The 22,885-nt window shown below is 42.4% G+C and overlaps 1 protein-coding gene across 1 annotated transcript in view; it reads right to left on the bottom strand.

Annotated features, from left to right (window-relative positions):
• LOC141018954 (alpha-1,6-mannosylglycoprotein 6-beta-N-acetylglucosaminyltransferase B-like) overlaps positions 1-22,885 on the bottom strand; it is a 68,625-nt gene that overhangs the window by 39,392 nt on the left and 6,348 nt on the right. The window contains exons 3-7 of the mRNA XM_073493708.1: positions 22,299-22,411; positions 9,559-9,703; positions 5,156-5,265; positions 2,638-2,711; positions 1,172-1,339 (exon numbers count right to left, since the gene is read on the bottom strand). Coding sequence (XP_073349809.1) covers positions 1,172-1,339; positions 2,638-2,711; positions 5,156-5,265; positions 9,559-9,703; positions 22,299-22,411 — 610 coding nt within the window. The remainder of the gene's footprint in view (positions 1-1,171; positions 1,340-2,637; positions 2,712-5,155; positions 5,266-9,558; positions 9,704-22,298; positions 22,412-22,885) is intronic.

Below are 22,885 nucleotides of genomic sequence, written 5' to 3'. Positions count from 1 at the left end.
CTACATTTTCATTGGGCATAGTTAGGACTGTATAGGGCACAGAGAGCCTGTTATATCCTGTTATCTGATAGTATTAAACAGGCTGCCTGAGGGATTCCTGGATCATCCTCATAAATAGTCTGCTCTCATTTTACATCTCCTCCTCTGCCCACCATAATCACTGCATCACAGCGAGATACCGGGGTGCGAGGATTAATCAATAGAGCAACCGCATAGGGGAGCACGGAGGACTTATGAAAAATAAAACCGATGCACACAATCTGTCTCTCAAACTCACAGACGCTATATAAAAGAAATTCTGTTAAAAGGCAAAATCAATATGCAGAGCTGTACTGCACTCTCACAATGCAGGTGAGTTATAGCTCTCAAGAGTAACTTGTGTACCGCACAGCAAAATGCAGAGTACCCGAGGGAAGCCGTGGGTTTAGTCTCAGTGAATACAGGCTGGCAATTAGAGCAGGCGGTAGCGCTGCGGAGTGAATTCACATCAGGGCCCCGCCGTGCAGGCTGTGCTTTACTCAGGAGAGAGAGAGGAAAAAGAGGGAGGAGGCGAACGGTGGGATAGACCTTGAGGAGCGAATGTAGGCACAACGCATCACGCGCACGGTGCTGAAATTAAAAATGAAATGATGCAGGAAGCCAAACAGCATTGAAAACCGGGGATGACAGCCAGCTCCCTGTGAGAGACCGTTAGGTATTCAGACTCTCCCAAGAGCTGTTGATAAAAAAAAATGAAGTAATAAATGCTCTGCTTGAACTTGGAATATAAGCAACTCATCAGTGTCAGGCTACTAAATCTACAGTAGCAGCTTTTTTTTACAGCGCCTTGATATTCAGCATTCTGCTCTTTGTGCTTTTTCTGTCTTTAAGATTCCTTGTTGCTGCTAAATGCTTTGACACCTCCATTGGCATGTGATGAGTGTCGACGACTATGTGCCTCCTCAGTTGAGTCAGCAGCTGGCTCTTCTAGCGAGAGAATTTCAGACTTTCCCTCGCACCGAGCAGGTGTGAGAAACAGACTGCTTGTGCTGTCGAGGAGGTTGCACCGAAGTGTCTTGCAGTCGAGGGAAATTGTTTCACCTTTACATCAATCTGTTGCCCTGCGCTCTGCTCCTCAGCCAACTGTGTTATTGTGGAATTAACAAAGAATGATATGAAAATGCTGTGTTACCTGTCTCTTGGGCGGAGGCTTTAAGGTGGGTGTGGCAGTCTGGTTCCTCCAGGCCAGAGGGGGGCAGAACCACTCCACCTCGCTCAGGTAGACGAGGAAGGAGCAATCGGAGCCGTCCACGCCATAAAAGGCATAGCAAGGGTCTGAGGTCCAACGAGCCCGCATCCACTGGAAAGGCAAAGGCCCAAATGGTTGTCTCTCAAAAATGTGTATAAAATGTTTACATTTATACAAAAGTATACTCCTTCAGGGCACAACACTACATTTGGCTACAGATGGAAAAAGATGTTTAAATCTGGGTTGAGCCAACCATGAACCTATGATTCTCTGTGGTCAAGTAATACAGATAATTGAGTTTTAATGGGTTCCCACTCACAGGTCAACTTATTTTCAGACATGCATTGTTCTTTGCGGTAGTGGACCTCAAAGTGCAGGAGCCAGAGAGGATAATTAAGTAGTGAAATAGCTGTTTTTGTTAATAGCCTGACTTCCCAGGACTTCCCAAAACTCTGTCGCAGATGTCCCACTCTTTCTTTGGCGAGCTATAGGCACATCCCCTCAGGGTAGAGCGTCTTCTGTTTTCTGCTGACAGAACTGAAATTACCTTCTGTTCAAAAAAACCTGATTATACTAAAGCAGGAGACCTGTGCAGCCCACACAGACTAGAAATAGTTTTAATGAGAACATATTACATGTGTATGATTGGTCCATATGTATGGGGGCCTACTTCATGCATAAACATGTTTGCGGTACTATGAATAGTGAACAGTGCACCTTGCATATGTATGCGTTTCTGTACATGCTACAGTACAGTGTACACGTGTGGCAGAGCGTTGATGCACACCTCTCGGCTACAGCTATATACTGAACATATGATGGATATTTTTTAATCATGAGCTTCTCATTCATTTATTCACGATTTCCAGACATGTTGATAAAAAGATGCATGGATGCACTGATAGATTGGTTGGATGTCGATATCAGCCAATTTTCTGCAAATAAGATGATGCCAATTTCTGCATAATGTGGCTTTAAGTATGTAGTATAACAGGGTAAAAAGGCTTTTAAAGCAGTTATTTTTCAAAAAAGAATATTTCTTATGTTAAAGAAGGTTACATTCAAAGTTGTTGCATTAATTTGTAAGATTGAATATATGCTCAAGAATTGACTAAGAATTTCACATCCCTAAATAGAAGCACATTTTGTACACGCTGTATTGTTTATCTTTATATTGTACACACTACAATTTTCTGCCACTTCTGTTATATGCTTTAATTCGTACAATGTATGTATAATATTGTACTCTGCTGTCGCCCAGTAGAATTTGTCGCTCAGACAATTCATACATCCTCTTATCTTATTATACAAAATTGATGTCACACCAAGGTGAGTCGCCCAGAGAGGACATCGGGATATTTGCTCTGCGGGTGAAATTGTTTGGACTTAAGTGAGATATGAAGACTTACATCCATCTTGCTGGGACAGTCCGGATAACGGGGATCTTTAGGAGTCTCGCATTGTCCTAATGCTCCATCCCTGACTGGAGGAAAAGAAAAATGCAGGGCATTTATCAAAGCCTGTGCATGCAGACCACACAAATCAGCAGAAAAGCTGCATTGTTTGGACTTTTTCAGTCAGGACAAAAACATTAAAGTCAAACACAAAGAGGAAGGTGAAGAAAACATGCTGGCAGAGTACATCCAGAATTTCTACAGTGTTTTCACGTGTGGCCGTTACATGAAGGTCCATGAAATAAGCAGAATGTAAATAAGAAACTAAATAAGAAAAGCTATTTTTGGTTGCTCTATTAAGATTCATACATACTATATTATACATTCACTAGCAGTTCACTATGCACTTATTTACAATTAACTATGCTTTTTGCCGATACTGGATCCAAAGTGAGAACGATGCCTTATTAAGGTTAATATATCCTTTAATTTAAGGTTTTATGAGGGCCATGGCAACAGTGGTTTTCCTTGCTTGATTGATAAAACAAGAATTATCTATGACAGAAAATTATTCATCAGGATTGGACAAGAAAGCATGGGTTTTGGATGAAGGACATAGTTTTAGAAGGATCGCAGCCCAAGGAATCTAACCTGACCAGCCGAACGACCCCAAGGAGGAGAGGAAGACAGTTAGGAGAGCCATGCTAATCCATCTTGAAATTATGGCTGCTCCTGGCTAATGATAATGAAATGGGACTCAGGAGACTGTTGCACCAACGTCTTTACAGAGACCTGCCTCCACCACATCTTTACAGAGACCAGTCTCCACCACATCTTTACAGAGACCTGCCTCCACCACATCTTTACAGAGACCTGCCTCCACCACATCTTTACAGAGACCTGCCTCCACCACATCTTTACAGAGACCAGTCTCCACCACGTCTTTTCAGAGACCAGTCTCCACCACATCTTTTCTGAGACCTGTTTCCACTACATCTTTACAGAGAACTGTTTCTACTACATCTTTACAGAGACCTGTTTCAAACACAACATCTCAGATCAAGCTGTTGCATCCGACAGAGTGTAGGACTGGAGCGGGAAGAGGACTTTTATTGTGAAGATTCCGACCATATTATCATCAATATTTTGTTGCTGTTGTTTATATACACCCCAACGCAAAATCAAAAAATGCATTATTTGCAACCCTATTTGGAAAAACAACGAATAAATCACCTCGACTACCTGTTGTTTATTACAAGGACCTTACTATAAAGCATAACCTCTGTTTTGTATTCCTGTCATAAATTCTACCGACCTTCACTCCACTCTGTTAACTTATCAGATTTAATATAAGAATTAAATTTGTGATACAACACCCAGCTCCATTCAATTAATATGTATAAATAGATGGATTAACTGGCTTTGGGATTCCTAATTGACCACTGATCAAACAGATCTTTACAGCTTTTCCCCTGGGCTTTGAGCCTATTTGTCTTTTATATTACAGCACACGTATATCCTCCTGCCTTTGGGATGAACAGAGATAAATTAGAGACTAGAGCTAGCTAACGAGCTCCTGTAAAAGCTTGGCCTCCCCTGCTGAATGGCTCAAGTCTCTTCAACCCGCTCACAAGATTTACTATAGATAGATTGCATTAGTGTGATTCATAAAAATCATAATCCCCCTCCTTCTTTCTTCCTCTCTTTCTCCTTTTCTCCCCATCTTTCCTTCCTCTCTCTGCTGCTCTCTTTCCTTCCTCTCCCCTCCTTTCTTCTCCTTGAAGCCCGACACTAGCCGGCCTAATTAAAGGAGCAGTTGCAAGCTCCTCCGCCAGCATCCTGCCAAGCGGCGAAGAGCACAATCACAGACAAATAATTGCCAGCCATTCTGTCTGATTAGCATGATAACGACAGACCTCTCACAATGAAAAGTGCTACCGCCTGCCGCTGTCAAAACTTCACCGGGTTCAGATCAGCCTTATTTAAATTATATCAGACATTATGACAACAGACAAATTAACTTGACGGCATTTTAATGAGACGGTGAGCTGAATAGTTTTCGGTCATAAAGTGCAACCTAGTGGATACAAGAGAGGAATTGAAAACTGTCTGATGTCCCATAAAGAAAATGAGGATGGAGGCTAATAAAGAAAGCCCGGATCCTATTAACAAGATAGTAATTCTTCATCACGATTTAAACATCCTGCATGTTGTGTGGTTATGATTTGGCAAGAACAAAAAGGAGCACCTTTCTGCACGGGGCACAAACGGTGGCTTGCTATTTGAACGGGTGATGTGCCATGAATAATGTCTGTCATGTTCTGTATGATCAGCCAGCAAGCGCACGTTAGACACAAATTGTGCATTCAAGTGTTCAACTGGATCCAGGCTTGACAGTCAGGCTTATGTGGGCAGAGGGGAAAAGTGTCTCCAGATTGGATGGATTTGACATAGACAGGAAAGGGAAGAGGAGGGGGTCATGTGTAGGGAGGCAGATATATTTGTATTCTCCAGGGGTGTTATAAAATCGTACCTCTGTTGTTGGCCATGCTGCGCTGTAGGATCTGCTCCACCCTCACCGCCATGTCAGACATGTTCTGGGCTATGGCCTGAATCCGCTCCACGAGCCCTATAGGCTGAATCCTGTCACACACACACAAAGAGGAAGAGAGAATATCTAAAAATACGCCAGCATCAACCATCTTGTAATGCTCTTCAAGTTGCAATCAGGTGCTTTCAAACGAAATGCTACATTTCTTTTATAGCTCCCTTCCATTCAGAAGTATTTGTTGTTTTTCCACCCATCACAGCGAGCATGAAGTGGCGGAAAAATTGCTAATTGTCAAGAACTTGAGGCGTGAAATCGAAAAAGCTTTTAAACACTGACAAGTAATTTATTTGTTGAGGAAAAAAAGTAAGTCGGCATATTAAAGCAGGTCCCTGGGGGAGATAAAAACAGAAGACAATTAGGCTGTTAGCAAATCTGTCTCACCGCTCTTGACCTCTGTGGCCTAAAAGCTGTCGGCAATACAATCAGGAACCAATATTTACTATGGAGAGGCAAATGAAACACAGAGGGAATAAAGAGTAGTGGAGCGTTTGCAAAATACATCACAGTACAGTGTTGAATTTCCGAGATTTTGGAGATCTGTAGCTTGGCTGTAAGAAACAGACCAACAGCAAATGATCTAAAGCTTTGTTCAGTAGAGCCTCAGATTTAGTAAGTTTCATCTTACCTCAGAGTCTAATTTCATCACAATATATTCAAAGACCTGCTTCTATATCTGCAGTCTTACCGGAAACAAGCCCATGGCACATTAACTGCTCTACAAGCTTATTACCATATGTATCTTTCTGTGTAACAATGAACCTTCAAAGGAAAGAGGCTTCAGTAATGCACAGCAATTACCTCCATTACTAGTTCATGGATGTATGCAATGCATCAGAAAAGATGTCCGAAAGAGAAAAGAAAAAATGCTTATGTTAGCCTGACTTTGTTTGTTAGAAGTTGGTGCAACCATTGTACAGGTAGTAGCGCCACAACTAGGGCGCACCAATTAGGATTTTTGGGGTCGATCACTCACCACAGAAGTGATCTGTAAACAGAGTTAAGAAAACGTGAATAGGACACCAAATTTCTGAAAATTTCTGTCTCAGTCTCGGTCATCTCAGTCTTTGTACTGAGGTCTTTGTGCCCTGAAGCTGCTCCTCCACCACCTGGTCACTGCTCCTATCTGGTTACTTTCATCTCAGACAGAAGTTTGGCAAAACAAAATGTAGCCACAAATTAAGTGAAAACTCCAAACTCAAAGTACTTTCACCTCCAAACTGTACTCAGCTAGAGTACTTCAGTAAATGTATTAACTGAACTTGTTGTGTTGTCACATTAAACGCTTCATGTTCCTCTGAACAGAAATTCTCAGTCCTGCTGTGCGTTTAGCTCTGCTGTAAGCTATTAGCGCAGTTAGTTGTAAGCTCTCTTAGCCAAACACACTGCAGGATTCTTTTGATTCACTGCTCGATAAAAAATAAAATCCAGCGGTGAAGGAAGGTTTTTATTTTGGCGGAAATGTTTGTAAAGAAATGTTGTTCTATCATGTTATATTGTCCATTCAAGTAGATGTTTAGACCAGCTCATTTTCAAACTTGCTGGTGGAGCTTTACAGAGAGCAGTTTGCAAGAGGAAAGCTTGTTAATACTTTATGTTAGCAGTTACTGGTGGATCCCATTAAACTGGTGGAAAGAACTTTGCAGTGTGATCCTCGTCTCTGCACGATTCAGCACGTATTCAGACAAACTGGATAACCTCTGACAAACAGACACTGGAGAGAAAAGTCTAAACTTAATAAAGTTTTGCACATCAACACAAAACTTTAATGATGTGTTTGTTTGTTACAATCAACCAACATTGCCCTGTTTTACATGAAAAAACACCTAAATTAATCATTTTAATGAGCCTCTCTTGTTGCGTCGTATTATTTCTGGGATTTACATTTCTCATTAAACAGCTCTGAATGTGTAAACTCATACCAACGAATGGAACTGCAGTTCTGAGCCGGATGCAGATCAAGAAGCAAAACTGATTTCATTGAGGCAGCGTGTCTTTCTGTGCGTGTTCCAGGGGAAAGCAATCTAACTGTGCTTAAACGCATAACTTAACATAATCCTAAGCCCCAATTTCATTTTTCCACATTGTGCCCAGGAGGCAAGTGGTAGCCAAACCTTCGCTTGTATGCTTCAGACTAGCAGGTCAGTGCAAATTAATTGGCAATTACGCAGACACGCTGACATACAGTAGCACAGTTGAGTACACACACACAGAGCAATGATTATTATGCAGCTGCACAAAAGCTTTCACTGTCTGGTACTGCAGACAGAAATTTGTGGTGTCACGAGGAGCCATCGCATATTTACAGTGCAGGGACTCTCCTGACCCTGGAGAGGCTATCAGCTGCTGAAGAGCTAGAGGACAACCTAATTGCTTTTAAACAACGCACCAGGTGGGCAAAGTTTTTCCTGCGTGATAACCGTTAAGGTCAACCCTGACCCTGAGCCAAACAGAGTTTTTTTAATGTGTATGTAATGTCAGAATGAGATATATTTAACCACCGAGTTGGTTTCAAAACTATTTGGCCTTTGTCACCGTAGCATTTCCACTTCAGCCCCTGTGAGGCCAATTAAATGATTGTTAGAACAATATGACTGAGAGGATATCCACAGGGCGTTTTGAGGGAATTAAATTCTGTAATATCAAACTGCAGATAAAAGTCATTATGTGCATAGTTTTGGTCAAAGTACAATATATGTTTCCCCCTAGGCTCCTGAAAGTCAGGTCAGGTGTGACGTCGCACCTCCTCTGTCACTGCTAATTATTTGCAGTCAGCAGGAGTCACAGCCAGACATATTGTAAATTGCAAATGCTACGACAATGCTCATGTATCATCGGAGGTGGCTGTGTGTCGTGTAGGTTGTGTGTGGCAGTGCAGGCTCGACTGAAGTAGGATTTCAGAACAGATATTTCCCGGCTGTGAGGTGATGTCCAGAAGGGTAAGGCAGAAACATGAGGAAGCTTCCTCCTCCTCAAACCTGGAGCAGGTGGGCTCACAAGAAAAAGGTCTGTTGCCACGGCAACAGCAGAGCACCCATAACTCGGGGCTGGCAGCTTCAACTTGTCCAGCAAGACCCCTGCTCTTCCTGTGTTTTTTTCTTTTTTTTTTATATATATATATGACAGTCTCTTTCATTGCTCCAGCTGCCCAAAGAGTAGGATTGGCTTTGTTCTCTACATGTATCATCATCTTCAACTCAAGGTTTCAGTAGAACGAGCCTCTATTCACAGCATGCACCTGCTCTACAGGGATGCCCCAGGGCTCTACACTTGGCCCGCTTCCTTTCTTCACACAGTCCTCTTCAGCCTCCCACGTTTCTTATCTTACCATTACCATGCCAGTGAAATTCACCTATAGCACACAGGTTGAACTTGAAAGCTGAGCTTAATATTCTGCAGACCGTTAGCTGCTGCTCTTCCCTGGCTTATTTTCAGCATCTCTCTTGGCACACGTGACGAGATGACCAACAACACTTTTTAGTTTTGCTGATTTTAAAAAGATAAATGTCCTGAATCAGTTAATAGAGTCCTTTTGGCTGGCTGTCTCTCACCAGAAGGCGGTGCGTCATGGTAATTGGATCACATCTGTGCAGGCTAGAGCACCCGTACAGACTATTCACTGTGTACTGCATACTGAATACCTCAGGAATGATTTAGTATGGCTCCTAACAGCAGATTATTTTAGATTGTTAAATAGAGTAACGTAACATAAAACCCTGCCATTTTAAAAAGGTGCGATATGTAAGAATTGGCCACCTGTCATATTCATATCCATGAGGTCCATTCAGTTCTGGAACGTTCCATCATATACTATCCTTCTCACAGTTGTCATGAAAGTGTCGATGTTAAAACTTGGTACTAACAGGTGAATTCTGCTGCTGATGAACATCATGTGACATGATCAAAAGCTCCGGAACCGCAACTTAGTGGATCTTGTGAGGGGATTATTTTGTGCGGTGTTGCTTCCAAAGCCAATAATGGACTTGAAAGCTGACACTAATTTTGGTGAAGTTTCCTTCCATGATCTCTTGAGTGGGCCACACTGACATTGAGGACATAGAAATTTCATCAAGTCTTTTACTTACTTTGCCTGACATACAGTTTTTGACAAGTACTCCTTTGGCAAAAATGAGCTGAACCATTTCGTGCCATTACTCTTAAAGAGTAAGTCGAAAAGAGCACTTTCTTCAACAGTCAGTTGCAATTTTCGAACATTAGTGCAGGCAATATGCTGCCTTCTTCAGCAACCCTACATGACAGCAGGTTGCATTAGCTAAATCTACTTTAAAAAACACATTTGACGGGCTTTAGAAACCAACATGCTGTACCTGTCCAGGGCTGAGCTGAGCTCATCCAGCCTGTGGGTGTCTGTCGTGTTACCCAGTTTGGACAGAGCATCCATCCTCTTCATAATGACCTCCAGCATGTCGCTGATTTTCCTCAGCACGCCACGAGACTCTTGGCCACCAAGCACTGAAAAACAGAAGAGCGAATTTGAAAGTCTTATTTTGCTTTTAGTGATGTCAAAAACAAGGTCACACACTTGTTCTGATCTAAATACAGTCGTTTCCACTCTGACTTACTGTACAGGCAGTTAAAATTCTGTCACTGAAGGTCACATTTGAAAAACATTTATTTTACTGCTGCTTTATTTTAAAACACTTCAGTTTCCATTTTCTGTCATCCTTCATTACTAAACCTGCAGCTCATCCAAGGCCAGCTTTCCAGCAAAACACAGGAAGGGACAAATAAGTCTGGGGTACTGTTGTTTTTTTTTCTTTCTTCTTCCTGCTTGCCTCAAATTATTAACGAGCTGACGGTGGTAAACCAGAATGATGCAGTTAGTGAACACCTAGTCCATTAAAAAAGCTGCAGACAATAAGGTCAAAGCACGTCTCAGACAAGGGTCCTGACCCTGCGTTGTTTTCTTTAATGGCACTCTAGTGTAATTACTGACACCTAATTGCATCACAGTTCAAAATCAACAAAAGGGTTCGTGAGGAAAACACAATTCTTTGCGGCGAAAAGGCGTTTCATGAAGAAAATACAAAGAATCAAGAGAAATAATGTCACTCGAGGGACCACTATGTGGTTTAGATCCCTGAGAAAAACAACAGGAACCAACAACAGTCTCTTATTGTTCTTGGGGACTGTGAGTGAAAAAAGCCACACCTCTCACTGTTCCCTCATCAATTGCATTAGGCTGTAGTAACTGCAACGGTGGCACACTCACTTCTCCCGTCAGAGTTAATTTATCACCGGCCCGGGTGAAAGTCACCTTTCTCCACAAAGAAATTCTATCACATCACCAGTAAATAAAATAAGGACCGAGGGAGAAATCACACACTTCTCTTTGTCTGTGTGTGTTTGTGTTGTTGAAGTTTATAGGAGGAGGAAACAAGAAATACAGAAAAAGTTGCAGAGGTAGTGGTAGGCTTCAGCTCCAGAGTAAATTGTGTTAGGAGGAGCCCTCTAAATCTGATATTCTGCTTTGGCTTAGCACAGTTTCACTCATTTCCAGAATATCTTCAGTCAAGCTGGCCTAGAGATGTCTCCCTTTGAATAATTCAGCAGTTAGACAACAATTTTCCCTTCAACAGACAGCAAGAGGGAGACTAAATGAATTCCCATTCAGACTCTAAACAGCCGTTTATCAATGCACAGGCGAGGACGGAGGCTAGGAGAGGAGTGCGACCTTACATGATCCAAGTAAACACAGTCTGAAAGCCTGTTGCATGTATCTGCAAAACCTTAAGCAACAAAATCTACAAAAATAATTCCAAACAAGCAATTATTCTGCCACACTTGTACATGTACATTTATCTATGGACTTTCAGGATATTTGCTAACTTCAGGGGATCGTCTTTCAGCTGCAGCGCGCTCGCTGCACTAAATCTAAACAAAGCCTCAGGGCTAAAGTGTGGGAAGAAGGAACACACATTTGTTCACAGTAATGCTCAGCGCTCACATTGCGCTCGTAAATCACCATTACTGGGACTGAACAGCCTTGCAACATGGTACATTTTTAGAACCGAGCCTTATATATGTTTGCAATCAACTGTTCATCAGGCTGCTTTCTACTCTTGCTCCCTGCAGCCTCTCGGGGAACGTTGGCTAATGTGTTTTTTCCGATGCACAGTCCAGCGAGCTGACGGTGGTGCGGCAGCAGGAGTTGATGGTATCTGTGTGCTAATGTAGAGCCTCCTCTGCGTCCTTCCTCATCTGCTGCTTAATAAAAGGGACTATTTAGTAGCAGCTAATCTCCTTTAACGACTCAATTTCGGAAGTGCCACAGCACAATCGATATTATGAACAAATTCCAATTAGATCGCCATTTGTGCTGTAGCCTGCACAGTGAGACAATGGCCAACCAGCTATAAACAACTGCCCTCAGAGAGGCTCACTGGCTACATGCATTGCCAAAAAGTCTGAGCTGAAGCTCGCAGACAAGAATGCAAATGAGTGTTGAATACAGACATATGCACACAATTTTAACTGTGAACAACACTGCTTGGACAAATGATGTCTATTTCCTGTTGAATCTGTCTGCAAGCAAATAATTGTCCCTTCCCCTGCTGTGTTCCCGCCTCTCCCTGTCACCAAGCACATTGAAAAACTGTGACACACTCTGTTCTCGCCGACACATGGTCATGTGGCAAATGGAGCTCAACAGTTCCTTACAAATCCATGCTGTCAACCATGTTTGAATGGTTACCAGTGGGGCAGACAGCCTTTAAATGATCTTGTAATAATATCAGTTAAAAACGGGAGTTTAAAGTTGATTCTTTAAGAAATGTCCATGAATTTCAGAATATCTTGGTGTTTTGTAAGTTCCCCCTTTTCCTTTAATGACAGCACGCACTTGAGCTGGCACGGACTCTGCTGACTCATGTTATCCCAGCATCATTTGACAGTGCTCCACAAAGCTTCTTGTGATGTCACCGCATGCTTGGCTTTCTCAGTCTTTAAGTGCCCCCACAAATATTCAATCATGACAAGATCCGAGGACTCAGAAAGCCACATATTCTGTGACATCTAAAGAAGCTTTGAGAAACACTGTCAGATCATACTGAGATAGCATGGGTCATCAACTTTTGCACAGGCCTTGTCCACATTAATAGGAATATCTCACAAAACAAATGTTTTCCTGCATGTTGTGGCCTCTCATCCACATGCAAAACAGAGTTTTTAAGTCACCAAATTTTTCTGTAGTGCATTTGTTTAAAAGCTCCACTTTCTGTGTATCGTATGTACATGTAAAACAGATTATTTAGGGGGAAACAATGACATCACGCCTCAATTTACGCATGCCCGTTGCTACGACGCTAAGCAGCGACTCCACTTCACCGTTTGTCCACACGAATGGATCACCTTTTGCTTTCGGTTTCTTCACAGCACCTTGGGCGGTGTGCCAGAAAGGTAAAGTGAAGGAAATATGTGTGAAAAAACTGTTGTTTAAAATATTGTGTGGACAGGATTTTTCTTTTAAAAAATGGAGGGTAAAAATATCCCTTTCAGTGTGGACAAGGCCACAAACTTGTGGAGTCCTTGCCAGCCTGAGTACATGCTGTCATTAAAGCAAAAGAGGAAAAATGCCAAAATATATTCTGAAATTCATGAATATTTTTCCAAGATTCAACTTTTTTCTCAATATGTTGAGCTCATATTATCATTTGTGATGAAAAAAATATTACATTCAAAGCAAGTGCAAAATAGAAGTATTTTGTCCAGTGCACACGTCGATATTTTGAAGTGTCTTCAAAAGAATTTCATAAATGCTTTGACTGGGCATGAAAAATTAAAAAAATCACAATATTTTTGACCAAATATCTCTATATTTGTAATGCAACTATACAGAATTATACACTTTTTGAATGGCTCGGTGCTTGAAGTGAATTTCTCCTCGTGCAGAGAGAGTTTTAAGCCTGGCACAAGCCAACCACTGACTATAAACATCTGAATTGGAGCTGAATAATTATGGAAAACAAAACAAAAAACAAGGCAAAGGTACAAGTCAGAACTCAGAAACGCTACTTGGCCTCACTTGCAGTGATTTCCACCCCTATATTTAACCTTTGGAGAAAAGTTTGCTCAATAGTGCGTTCAACTAAACACTTTGTTCTATAATATGTCCAGAGGGAGGGTAGATACAATTTTCCTTGAATGGGCAGTCTTCAAAAAGAAACTCGTTCGACCTTTAAACAGGGGGAGAAAGATGGCAGAAAGGCCAGGAAAGGCATACAAGGCATTCTTCCACTGCCTGCTTTTCATTGGCTCACTATGCTATCAGGCAGCACCAGGGCTGAAACCAGGTCATGGATGGGGTAGTTACACCTCACCCCCGCAGACCAGCACTCATATCCAGCCTGATCCCTGACCGTGGTCTTCCACCCCCTGTTGCTGGTAGTGGCAGATTTGGGCCTTTCTGTCACGACTGCTGCTCACAAACCTACAAAACTCGTCATTATCTTGCATTAAACATGAACTAAAGCTGGCTACATAAAATACCACTATTGACAGCTTTCATGGAGAGGTCAGCTAATGCGTTACAAGTCAAAAAATTATAGTTCTCCAGCAGATTTTCTACTGTGCTGTTGCAGCATTTGAGACTTTTGTTCACCTCTTTTTGTCCGGCTCAGTGCCGTTTGCTTTTATCTCACCTGCTCTGTCTGTGAGTCACGCTTTTAAGTCCTCGCGCTGCTTTTCATTTCACATGACTTGACAAATTACTATTTTGTTCGGGCCTCAGAAGTTCTGCAGAGAACGCCCGCTTGCATATTATTATCCCTCAGGCACTTTAGGAGACCCTTCACCTGAGCCAATTAACTGGTCCAGTACATGATGAGTGTTACGGGTCCACGTCAAACAGAGAGGTGGAAGTTCTTTTATTGAGCGGTCTGTCCATGGTTCATCGTCCCTGATGCCAAATAGTTGGGACACTGTAAAACATATAAAACAGGATTTGATCATCTGCAATTGAAAAATACAGCATGAAGACAAAACCTCATCATCTTCATCGACTTTTCTAAATATATGCTTATTCTGAACCTGTTGAACAATCACAACCTGTGCGTGTGTATGGGCACAAGGAACAAAGTATTATTTTTATGATGATGCATTAACACAGCTATTAAAACAAGCTTAAAGTACTGCAGGGAACTTTTAACTGGTCATGAAACTGTCTGAACTTAATAGTGGATCAGATAAGTCAAACGGTGGAAATGACTTTTTATGGCTGAGACCTGAGGATGAAATGAGTCCAACAGCCTGAGGAAAGAAGCTGTTCTGTTGGTCTGGCTGTACTGTTCACCGCTAAAACAAAGTTTATTTTCTTTCACGGCCTCCACAGGGCCACTAGAATCGACTGCTCCTGGTGCGCCAGCTTTAACATTCAGTTGCTTCCCTTTTTAAAAACCCTTCACCTTGAGAAAACATGGTTCTCTCTGAAGAGTAGAGGTCACAGTTGTATAACAAATCTGGCACCTAGTGGATGCTCTTCATGTGGGTGACTGTCCATTACTATTTTTCAACCTTCGTTTTCATTATTTTCCATCGCAACCTTTATTATTTCATACCTCGCACTGAGCAGTGTGTGTCTAGTCTTTGTGTAGGGACTGGCTGTGGATCACCACTCTGTGAAACACGTGAATGTACAGAAAGATATTACTACATGGGCTCAGGAACACTTTTATTTATGTCGTACTGTACACAGCGCTACATTTTTCTTGGAATTCATTATCGAACAGACTGAATATCTTTCTTCAGTCCCTAAATAACGTCAGCATCTGCAAATCCTCATGTTGGAGGCTGTTATTTAGATGTTTGAATAATGACAAATAAATAAATCCCTATTGAAAACAAAGAGTGGCACCACCTTGGCCCTCTTGCAGAATGTGGATTTAGTGTGGAGGAGGCTCTAAACATCGTGTCTCACATCACTGCGCTAATTTTGCCACCAGCAGGTCCAACATTCAGATGATGCATATAATCTCTGCACTAAGTATGTCTCATCACTTAAAGAGAATAAAGTTATCACATCTATTATTATTCCCGTACACAGATTCACACACTCGTGTATGCAGAACTGCAGAGTGAACAAACTAATGGACGCGACAAAGAAGCAATAAAAGTTGCTGCAATAACAGCAGCCTCAGCTTATTTTCTGCAGGAAAACTAAATGACCAACTCGGCCAGAACAAAGAGCTCCCACATTGCAATTACCACACAGCCCGCCTCAGATCTACTGCTCAACACTTTCATTACACAGGTAGGGACCCAAAACAACAAACAGTACATGTTGCCAGGGGGGAAAGAATCTCCCACCACTGTTATTAAGTTTTGGCGAACGTTGTGAAGGTTCATTACAAAGAAACACATTTCAGTTGTTGGCTCAGGTGTTGAGCAGTATGTGGAAAGCGTCATATAATTACTGTATATGGAGAGTTGTCTCATTTAGACGCAGATGATCAAACGTTTTATTTGGTCCCCACCACAGCCTGAAGACAGAATTCAGAGGATATCTCTGCTGCCTTGTAGAGAAGATTTTTTTTTTTCTTTCTCATCCCTATTGGCCAGATTAAGAGCCAAATAAATAAATGCTGTCATCTCTCATATGAACGCTGGCTGCCTGGTTTTCATACTGAGGGAGCTGAGGGTCAGACCTCTTCATCTCACCTGTCACCTGAATAAATTCATACGATCCCTCCTGCTCTGCACTCTTTACACACACACACACACATCCAAAGACAGACCTTTCCTTACCCTCTCGCTCCTAATTCAAATATTCATTACAGAAGAGGCTGATTGAGATTGAGTTTCTCTCTTCTTTCTGGCACCTATGTGGGGGGAGCTGCCAGATCCAGGAGCTATTACAGCCGAAAACCCTCTGTCACTTATCCTCACAGCAGCTCCAGCCTCTTATTGTGCCTGACAGCCTGGAAAAGGGGAAAATACCCGCAGTATTTTTTTATTATTTTTTTTTAAAACGTGGCTCTCTGTTGCTTCAATTAAAGTATTTCTCCTTGGTTATCTCTTCTGACAGTATGCAGACGTACTGTAGACCAGCACGTTTAGTTGGAAGCACAGTGATGTTTCCTCGAGCTATACGGAAATACCGCAGCCTTATTGATTCACCACGCTGTCATTTGATGTGTGATACCTGGGTGAAAATAACAAAGCACACCTGGCAGCTTTGAAGGCGATTTAGGAGCAGAGTTCAGTATAGTACCTTTTATTAAAACCACTCAAAAGTACTCAGTTTGCTCAGAAAACCCACGAGTGTCACAGCACACATCATTTTCCAGGACAAGACTTTAGTGGTTTTATTCAATTTAATGCATTCGCTCTTCAGATTTGGCATAAAAATATGATGAGCATTTGCATAAGCATCTTTCCTGTTTTCACTCAAAAACAACAAAAAAGAAAAGAAATCTTGAATGCATGAATGCAAAAGAAACAACCAGAATAGGAAATGCTACCTAAACAATGTCTGGAAGTGAACTTCCTGACCCAGTTTGCAGCTCGTGATCAACAGTACATACGCTCCGAAAGAGGCTGAAATCAACCAAGATAATATTAAACAATAATGGAGCACGGCATCTTGTCACTTCTAAAATTAGTAGCTATGTTGCTTGTACATTTAAAAGGAGCAATATATCCTCTAATTGCTGCTAATTGGACAGTTTACAAACGAATGTTCAAAAGTGATGCAGCAGAACCGGAGATATCAACTTTTTACTTCACACATTCTTTTTCCTTGTCAAAACCTGGTGCCTACATTACCCACAATGCAACTTAGCCACTGACTGACACAACTGGATGCAATTCATCAGATTACATGCAGCTTCCACTGGAGCCACAAAATGCTTTATACTACTTTTTAGTAGTAATGGGTCTAATGCCAGTATGTCTACACACATAATTAAACCAACACAGGGGCCTAATATGAGCAGTGGTGACAACAGTCTCTGTCTGTAATGGGTCTATTGTGATGCAAATCAGTAACAAAAAGAGCAAGAGAGCAGCCTCTGTCTTAAACTCCCGTCAAAAGCATCTTTTATCCACAAATCTGTAAACAACACAGCAATCTGAGACACAGAAAACATGTTAGCAGTTGAATCCCAGCGAGTGTCATTACCTGTCTTGGCTGAAACAACAATCAGATTCAGTACAGCCCCTGTTGTCGTACCTGCCTCGCAATCTGAGGGAAAATCACTGGTCTTTTTCCACCAGGTGACAGGGAGCTTGTGACAGAGTGAACAACAAGCAGCGCTTTCTTATTCACACCTCTTTTGTCATCAGGAGGTTCAGATATTCTGAACTACCGGTGAAGTGCCGTCAGTAGGCAAAGGTCAGTTTATTCTATTCATAACATCTACAGACGCTGGAGGGGGATCGCTTCCACTGCAGCAGATCACTAACCCCAGTTCGTATTTCAAACCCAGCACTGAACACAATGCTTTGATAGACCTGCGAATGCCACACCCTCACCAGGAGAGACGTCAGTTAAGACTCATTGTCATGCACCGCGTATAGCCGAGGCTGCTGAAGCATGAAATAAAAAAGTTCCGTCAGTCTGTGAAAGGATGGCAGTGAACAGGATACTGAACACGATGCTCCCTGCACACCTGCTGCTCTGCTTAGTGATGGGTTTAAACTGGGAGAGGCAAGTTTGCTTTTACATTTAATCAGGTTCAGTAGACCAGCCACCAAAATGAAAGCGGTTATTATTCTTCCAGAGTTTTAACACATTTTTGTGGCGATGTGCTTTCAGCATGTGGCCAAGTCACCAGAATAAAATGTTTGTAGTTTATATTTCTGCCAACTATGTGTCATACTTATTGACATTTCTACAATACCCTATTAACAAACCATCATCACGGTCACATTAGATGTTTTTTGACTGACTTTCATATCAGGAGTTGGAGGGGACGTGGGATTACAGCTAAGCAAGGAGGTTGCAAAGCCAGAGACCATTGTTTCAGGACAGCATTTCATCATTTGTAAGCCTGAAACCACTGGATACTTTGTACGAGACCTCAAGACATTTTCCAGCTGTGTTTGTTGAGACAAAACTGGATATTTCTAGCCAAAGCATGATCTTTTCCTGACCCTAACCAAGTTGTCTTTGTGCCGAAACCTAACCAAACCTTAAGCACAGTGCTGTGACGACAGTAAAGAAATCGAATATTGAACTTGAAGAGACGTAAAGTGGCAACATAAAGAAGAAATGTTTATTGCCAAAATGTATTCTGGGGATTGAGTTGCAGCATGATAAACATGAATAAAAATAAAAATGTGTGTGTTCAAATGGGTAAAGAAGCAATCATTTGCCTTCTACTCTGTTTGCCTGCAGCAAAATATATTTTTCCATCACTTCGATGATGGAGTTCGAAAAAAAATCTCTGGTAATGGAGCTTGCAGGTAGGACCGGAGAACACATTAACATCTGAACCATTTAGTTGTGCTCGACCCCGTTAAAACATGAAAGTGTCCTAGGCCTATTTCTCCCTTTGTGGCAAAGCTGCATTAAGGACCTCAGTAGTGAAAGGACACACTGTGAAGGTGGTCTTCAAAGAGCTTATTATGGAGCTACAGTACACCTCTGGAGCCTTTAAGATATCTAGGATCAAATGCCTCCGTCTTTCATGCTTCCCACTCGGGGAGTCCCCCCACCTCCCTCACTTACTTTCCACATCATTAGTTTCCTGTACCTTCAAAAAGGGGACATAATGAAGGAAATGCATGCATTTTAAATCTGGATATAGCTTAGTATCCTACTGCAACTCGGCGTGTCAGGGAGTGCAACACTTTTATTCACTGTAATTTTATACACAGTATAAAAAAAATCTATAATTCTGCAGAAATACAGCCTTCGGAAACCTGAAAGGGAGGTAAAAGTCGCGGTGCATCTTAGAAAATATCTTTAAGAGACAGAGCTGCAGAGAAGCATTTAAGAAGGAGGCAGAGAGGCAGAGAGTAACAGAAGGTAGCAAGACTATAATTACATATTTTTCTCGCACCTCTTGCTCTTCAGGCAATTGTTGCTATTCACAAGACGAGCAATAGACGAGCTGCTCCTCTCAGCATCAGCCTGGACATTTTGTTTACCCTTTCAGAGACAAAATACTGTGGATGTGAAGGTGCCCCCCTGCTGCTTCTCTGACATTTCCTGCATGTCACACACATGTTGGCATCCAGACTGACAACATGTGTGCAGGTTCATGCGTATGCAGTAGCAGAGGCTGGATGGGTGTGTACAGTTGGTGTCACCAAGGTCCGCTGAACACTCCATCCCTGTTCATTCATATTACACTAACTCCCCGTGTCACTAATCCTCACTCCCAAACATGCACAAACACACGTACACATCACGGGCAGAGAGAATTTGCATAGACTCTTCCTGGTTAGCGTCGAGGCAGTGTTTAATGAGCTAGAGGCCAGATGCCTTCCCTTGACTGCAGCCTATGAGTGGTTAATTAATCAGACAGCTCTCCTGTCTTCCCCATCCTCACCCCCACCCCACCACCCTCTGCCCGTTCTCTCTCCCACATCCGAACCAGTTCTGCATAAACTACTCATACATGCGTGAAATCCTTGAAATGGTCTCACAAGATGACACCTGCGTTACTACACTTTCAAAATTATACCCATTTTCCCGAGGAGGTGCTATAACAACGAGGTGATGTTAAAGCTATTAAAGCTTTGAATAACCGTGTAGAGCCATTCGAGTATCTTTACAACTCACACAACAAACAACCACAAGGGGAAATGCTGCTCACTTACTGGCCTGAAGATTGACTGCATAATTCAACTGGATGTAATGATGACTGTTGCAGGCCCGGCAACAGGATGAAGTGACTGATGGGGCTGTTCAAAGTTGGAAGGGGGCAATTTCTTTATTCATTGATTTAACAATACAACAGCCTCAGAAAGACTTCAGAGCAACGACAACAAAATACAGTTTCTGTTTCAAAATCCCTGCACCCAACAACCAGTGCTGTCCATGGTTCTGAAACAACAGCAAAGTGATGTCACATGTATCTCCGCCAATCATGTTGTTGTTTTTGCTATTTTCTATACATACGTAAAGCTTAAATAGAGGGACCCTTAAAAGGCACAGTTCACCCAAAAATCTAATTTATCCATATTTTCTGTAGAGATGACTGTCTTCTCTCAGATACAATGGAACTACTGTAGATGGCACTTGACTCAAGGTCTCAAAGAACCAAAAAAATAAATAAATAACTAAATTTGAGAGACTCAACAGCAATGTCTCTTTCCAGAATTCATAACTTGATTTCAAGATAATCCACAAACCTTGTTTAGGGTTGCCGCGGTGATGAAATGTTGGCACAGACTAATACGCTCATGATAACAACGATGTTACCAATAACACTGGGCCACACGCAGTTTGCGGGAGGAGTAGAACAAGAAGAAGAGCAACTTGATGAAGAGCTACCAGCGACAGGTTGCACACCTCCAACTTCTCAGTGAGGTAACCAACTCCTATTCCCTCATTAATGTTATCAGGTTCCTTGTTAGTGTTGGGTTTACATCAGAAAAACTGCCAAATAGGCACTTTTTTTCCCCACTTTGACCACAGATCCTCTGCCATTGTCTTGTCGGTCCAACTAAGTACTGATTTTTTAAAAAGCAAAATGACGGTGGGGCGTTGGGCACGTAATGTAATCGGTATATGCCCAAACATTGTGCAACACCGGTACCACCGACTACCATTGCAAGCCTACTTGTTGTGAGCAGTGTTGCAGAGGAACTGTTTTCTTTCTACCAAACTACACCCATCAACCATATCCCTTTGCAGAAGGAAGGCAGGCATCTACTATTTTGCATTTTGTTATTTGGGACCACAAGCTGTGTGCAATCTAGTTTCATTATTTGGAGAGAAAATTTCAACAGATGATATTTCCAAAACTCTCCAATCTAGATGCAAATATAACACTATCAAAATATGCATTTTTGATTTTGGGTTGAACTGTCCCTTTGAGTACTCTCATGGCACCGAGCGCATACTGTTCGTGCCTCATTTGAATTATAAATAAATGGAGATCAGTGTAACATTATACAAATACAAACTATAAACAACTGTTGTCCTTGGACGGGTTGTGATAGATGGCAACACTGCTTCTCTCCATGCCAGCTGGTACCCTTCAAAGAGGATGACACGCAGTGTCAACACTGTGCCAGGCAGAGATAAAAAAGGTGAGAGACAATAGTCCAAGAGCTAACACTGACTCTCCCAAATGGCTAGTGCTGTAGTGGTTTATATGCAGAAGCACAGAGCGCAAACACAGAGGACGTGCTGAGAAAGATAAGAGCTTTCTCTCAGGGATGGAGTCTCTGCGATAGTTTGGATTGTGTTTCTGCCGTGGTTTTGATTTGTTGATCTCTGCCAGGGCAAGGTCAATGTTACTGAGTACTGCTTCATTAGAGCGGCCATTTGGACTTTTGGAGATCAGATTGACAACTACTTTTAAGCAGATCCAATCAGCTGGTTGTCAGGGAGACCTTTTAATCAGCAAATCATGACTGACTGTGCAGTCAGAGCCGTCACAGAGAATCAGATGCAGATTTTATATTTAAATCTTCCTGTCACAGTAATTCATGTTTGCAATAACTTATTTGTGCATGACCTGACCTTACAAGAGGAACTTCACTGGTGAACTACTTCCTCTTGTCTGCTCTATCCGCCTACATGAACACAACCCTGCAGGGTCAACATAACCAATAAATATTCATTAAAAAAACAGCCACGAGTAGTTGTACTATAAAATGACTTCATGTGGGTCAGAAAAAGGCCATGTGGGCGCTGAGCAGGGATGAAAGCAGGTGTATAAAGATAGAGGTGTAGATGAGAGGAGCGGGGAGCTTCTCTGGGTGACAGCACCCCCCGGCGTACTCCTGATGAGCAAAGTGAGCAGGTCTGTCAGCCGGCTGGTGGCAATCAAGGAAGCCCCGCCAAGCTCTCAGCATGTTCCCAGCCTGTTCATTACCAACCACTGTAGTCACAGGAGACCGAGCAGCAATGACATGCGACCCGCCGGCTTACCTTCGGCTCGCACGGTGAAGGGGGAATCTCCGGGTCTCTTGGCCGAGAACTGGCCCCCGAGAGACGTCATTAGAAAGCAGAGGCTGAAGAAGCCGATCCCCACCACAAAGATCCTGCAGGAGACAAAGACAAAGTTTAAAGTTCATGAGACGGACGGAGAAGGAGAGAAAAGGACAGATGTGGGTCAAGACAGTAGAAGAAGAAGGAAATTGTGAACCGGGGCATGTGTGTGAGAGTCTACTTGGGTTGACATCACTCAGAGTCCTTTGTGGAGCGTCGACATATTCTCCAAAGTTCATATTGTACCGCAGAAAAGCATTGTGTACTCGCTTGACTGTGTCGGATCAAATGAACCGTCACACAGACGGGCTTTCTGCATCACACTGTGCTCACTGGGCCAACATCTGAAAGCATCAAATTAGGGGCGAGTGGCTGCATTTTGGAGAGAGAGAGCGGTGAACATTTCTCAAGTTCTCAAGCTTCTGAAAAAAACAGATGCTTTGGACCGATTAGCTCAAAACTGTCTCGTCTGCTCGCTCCAAGAGTCGTGCTGGGAAAATGTTTGGAAACAATCCTTTTATAGAAAG

Source organism: Pagrus major, chromosome 23, assembly GCF_040436345.1.
Source record: "Pagrus major chromosome 23, Pma_NU_1.0".
Classification (NCBI taxonomy): Eukaryota; Metazoa; Chordata; class Actinopteri; order Spariformes; family Sparidae; genus Pagrus; species Pagrus major.
This window is presented reverse-complemented; position numbering and strand designations above follow the sequence as displayed.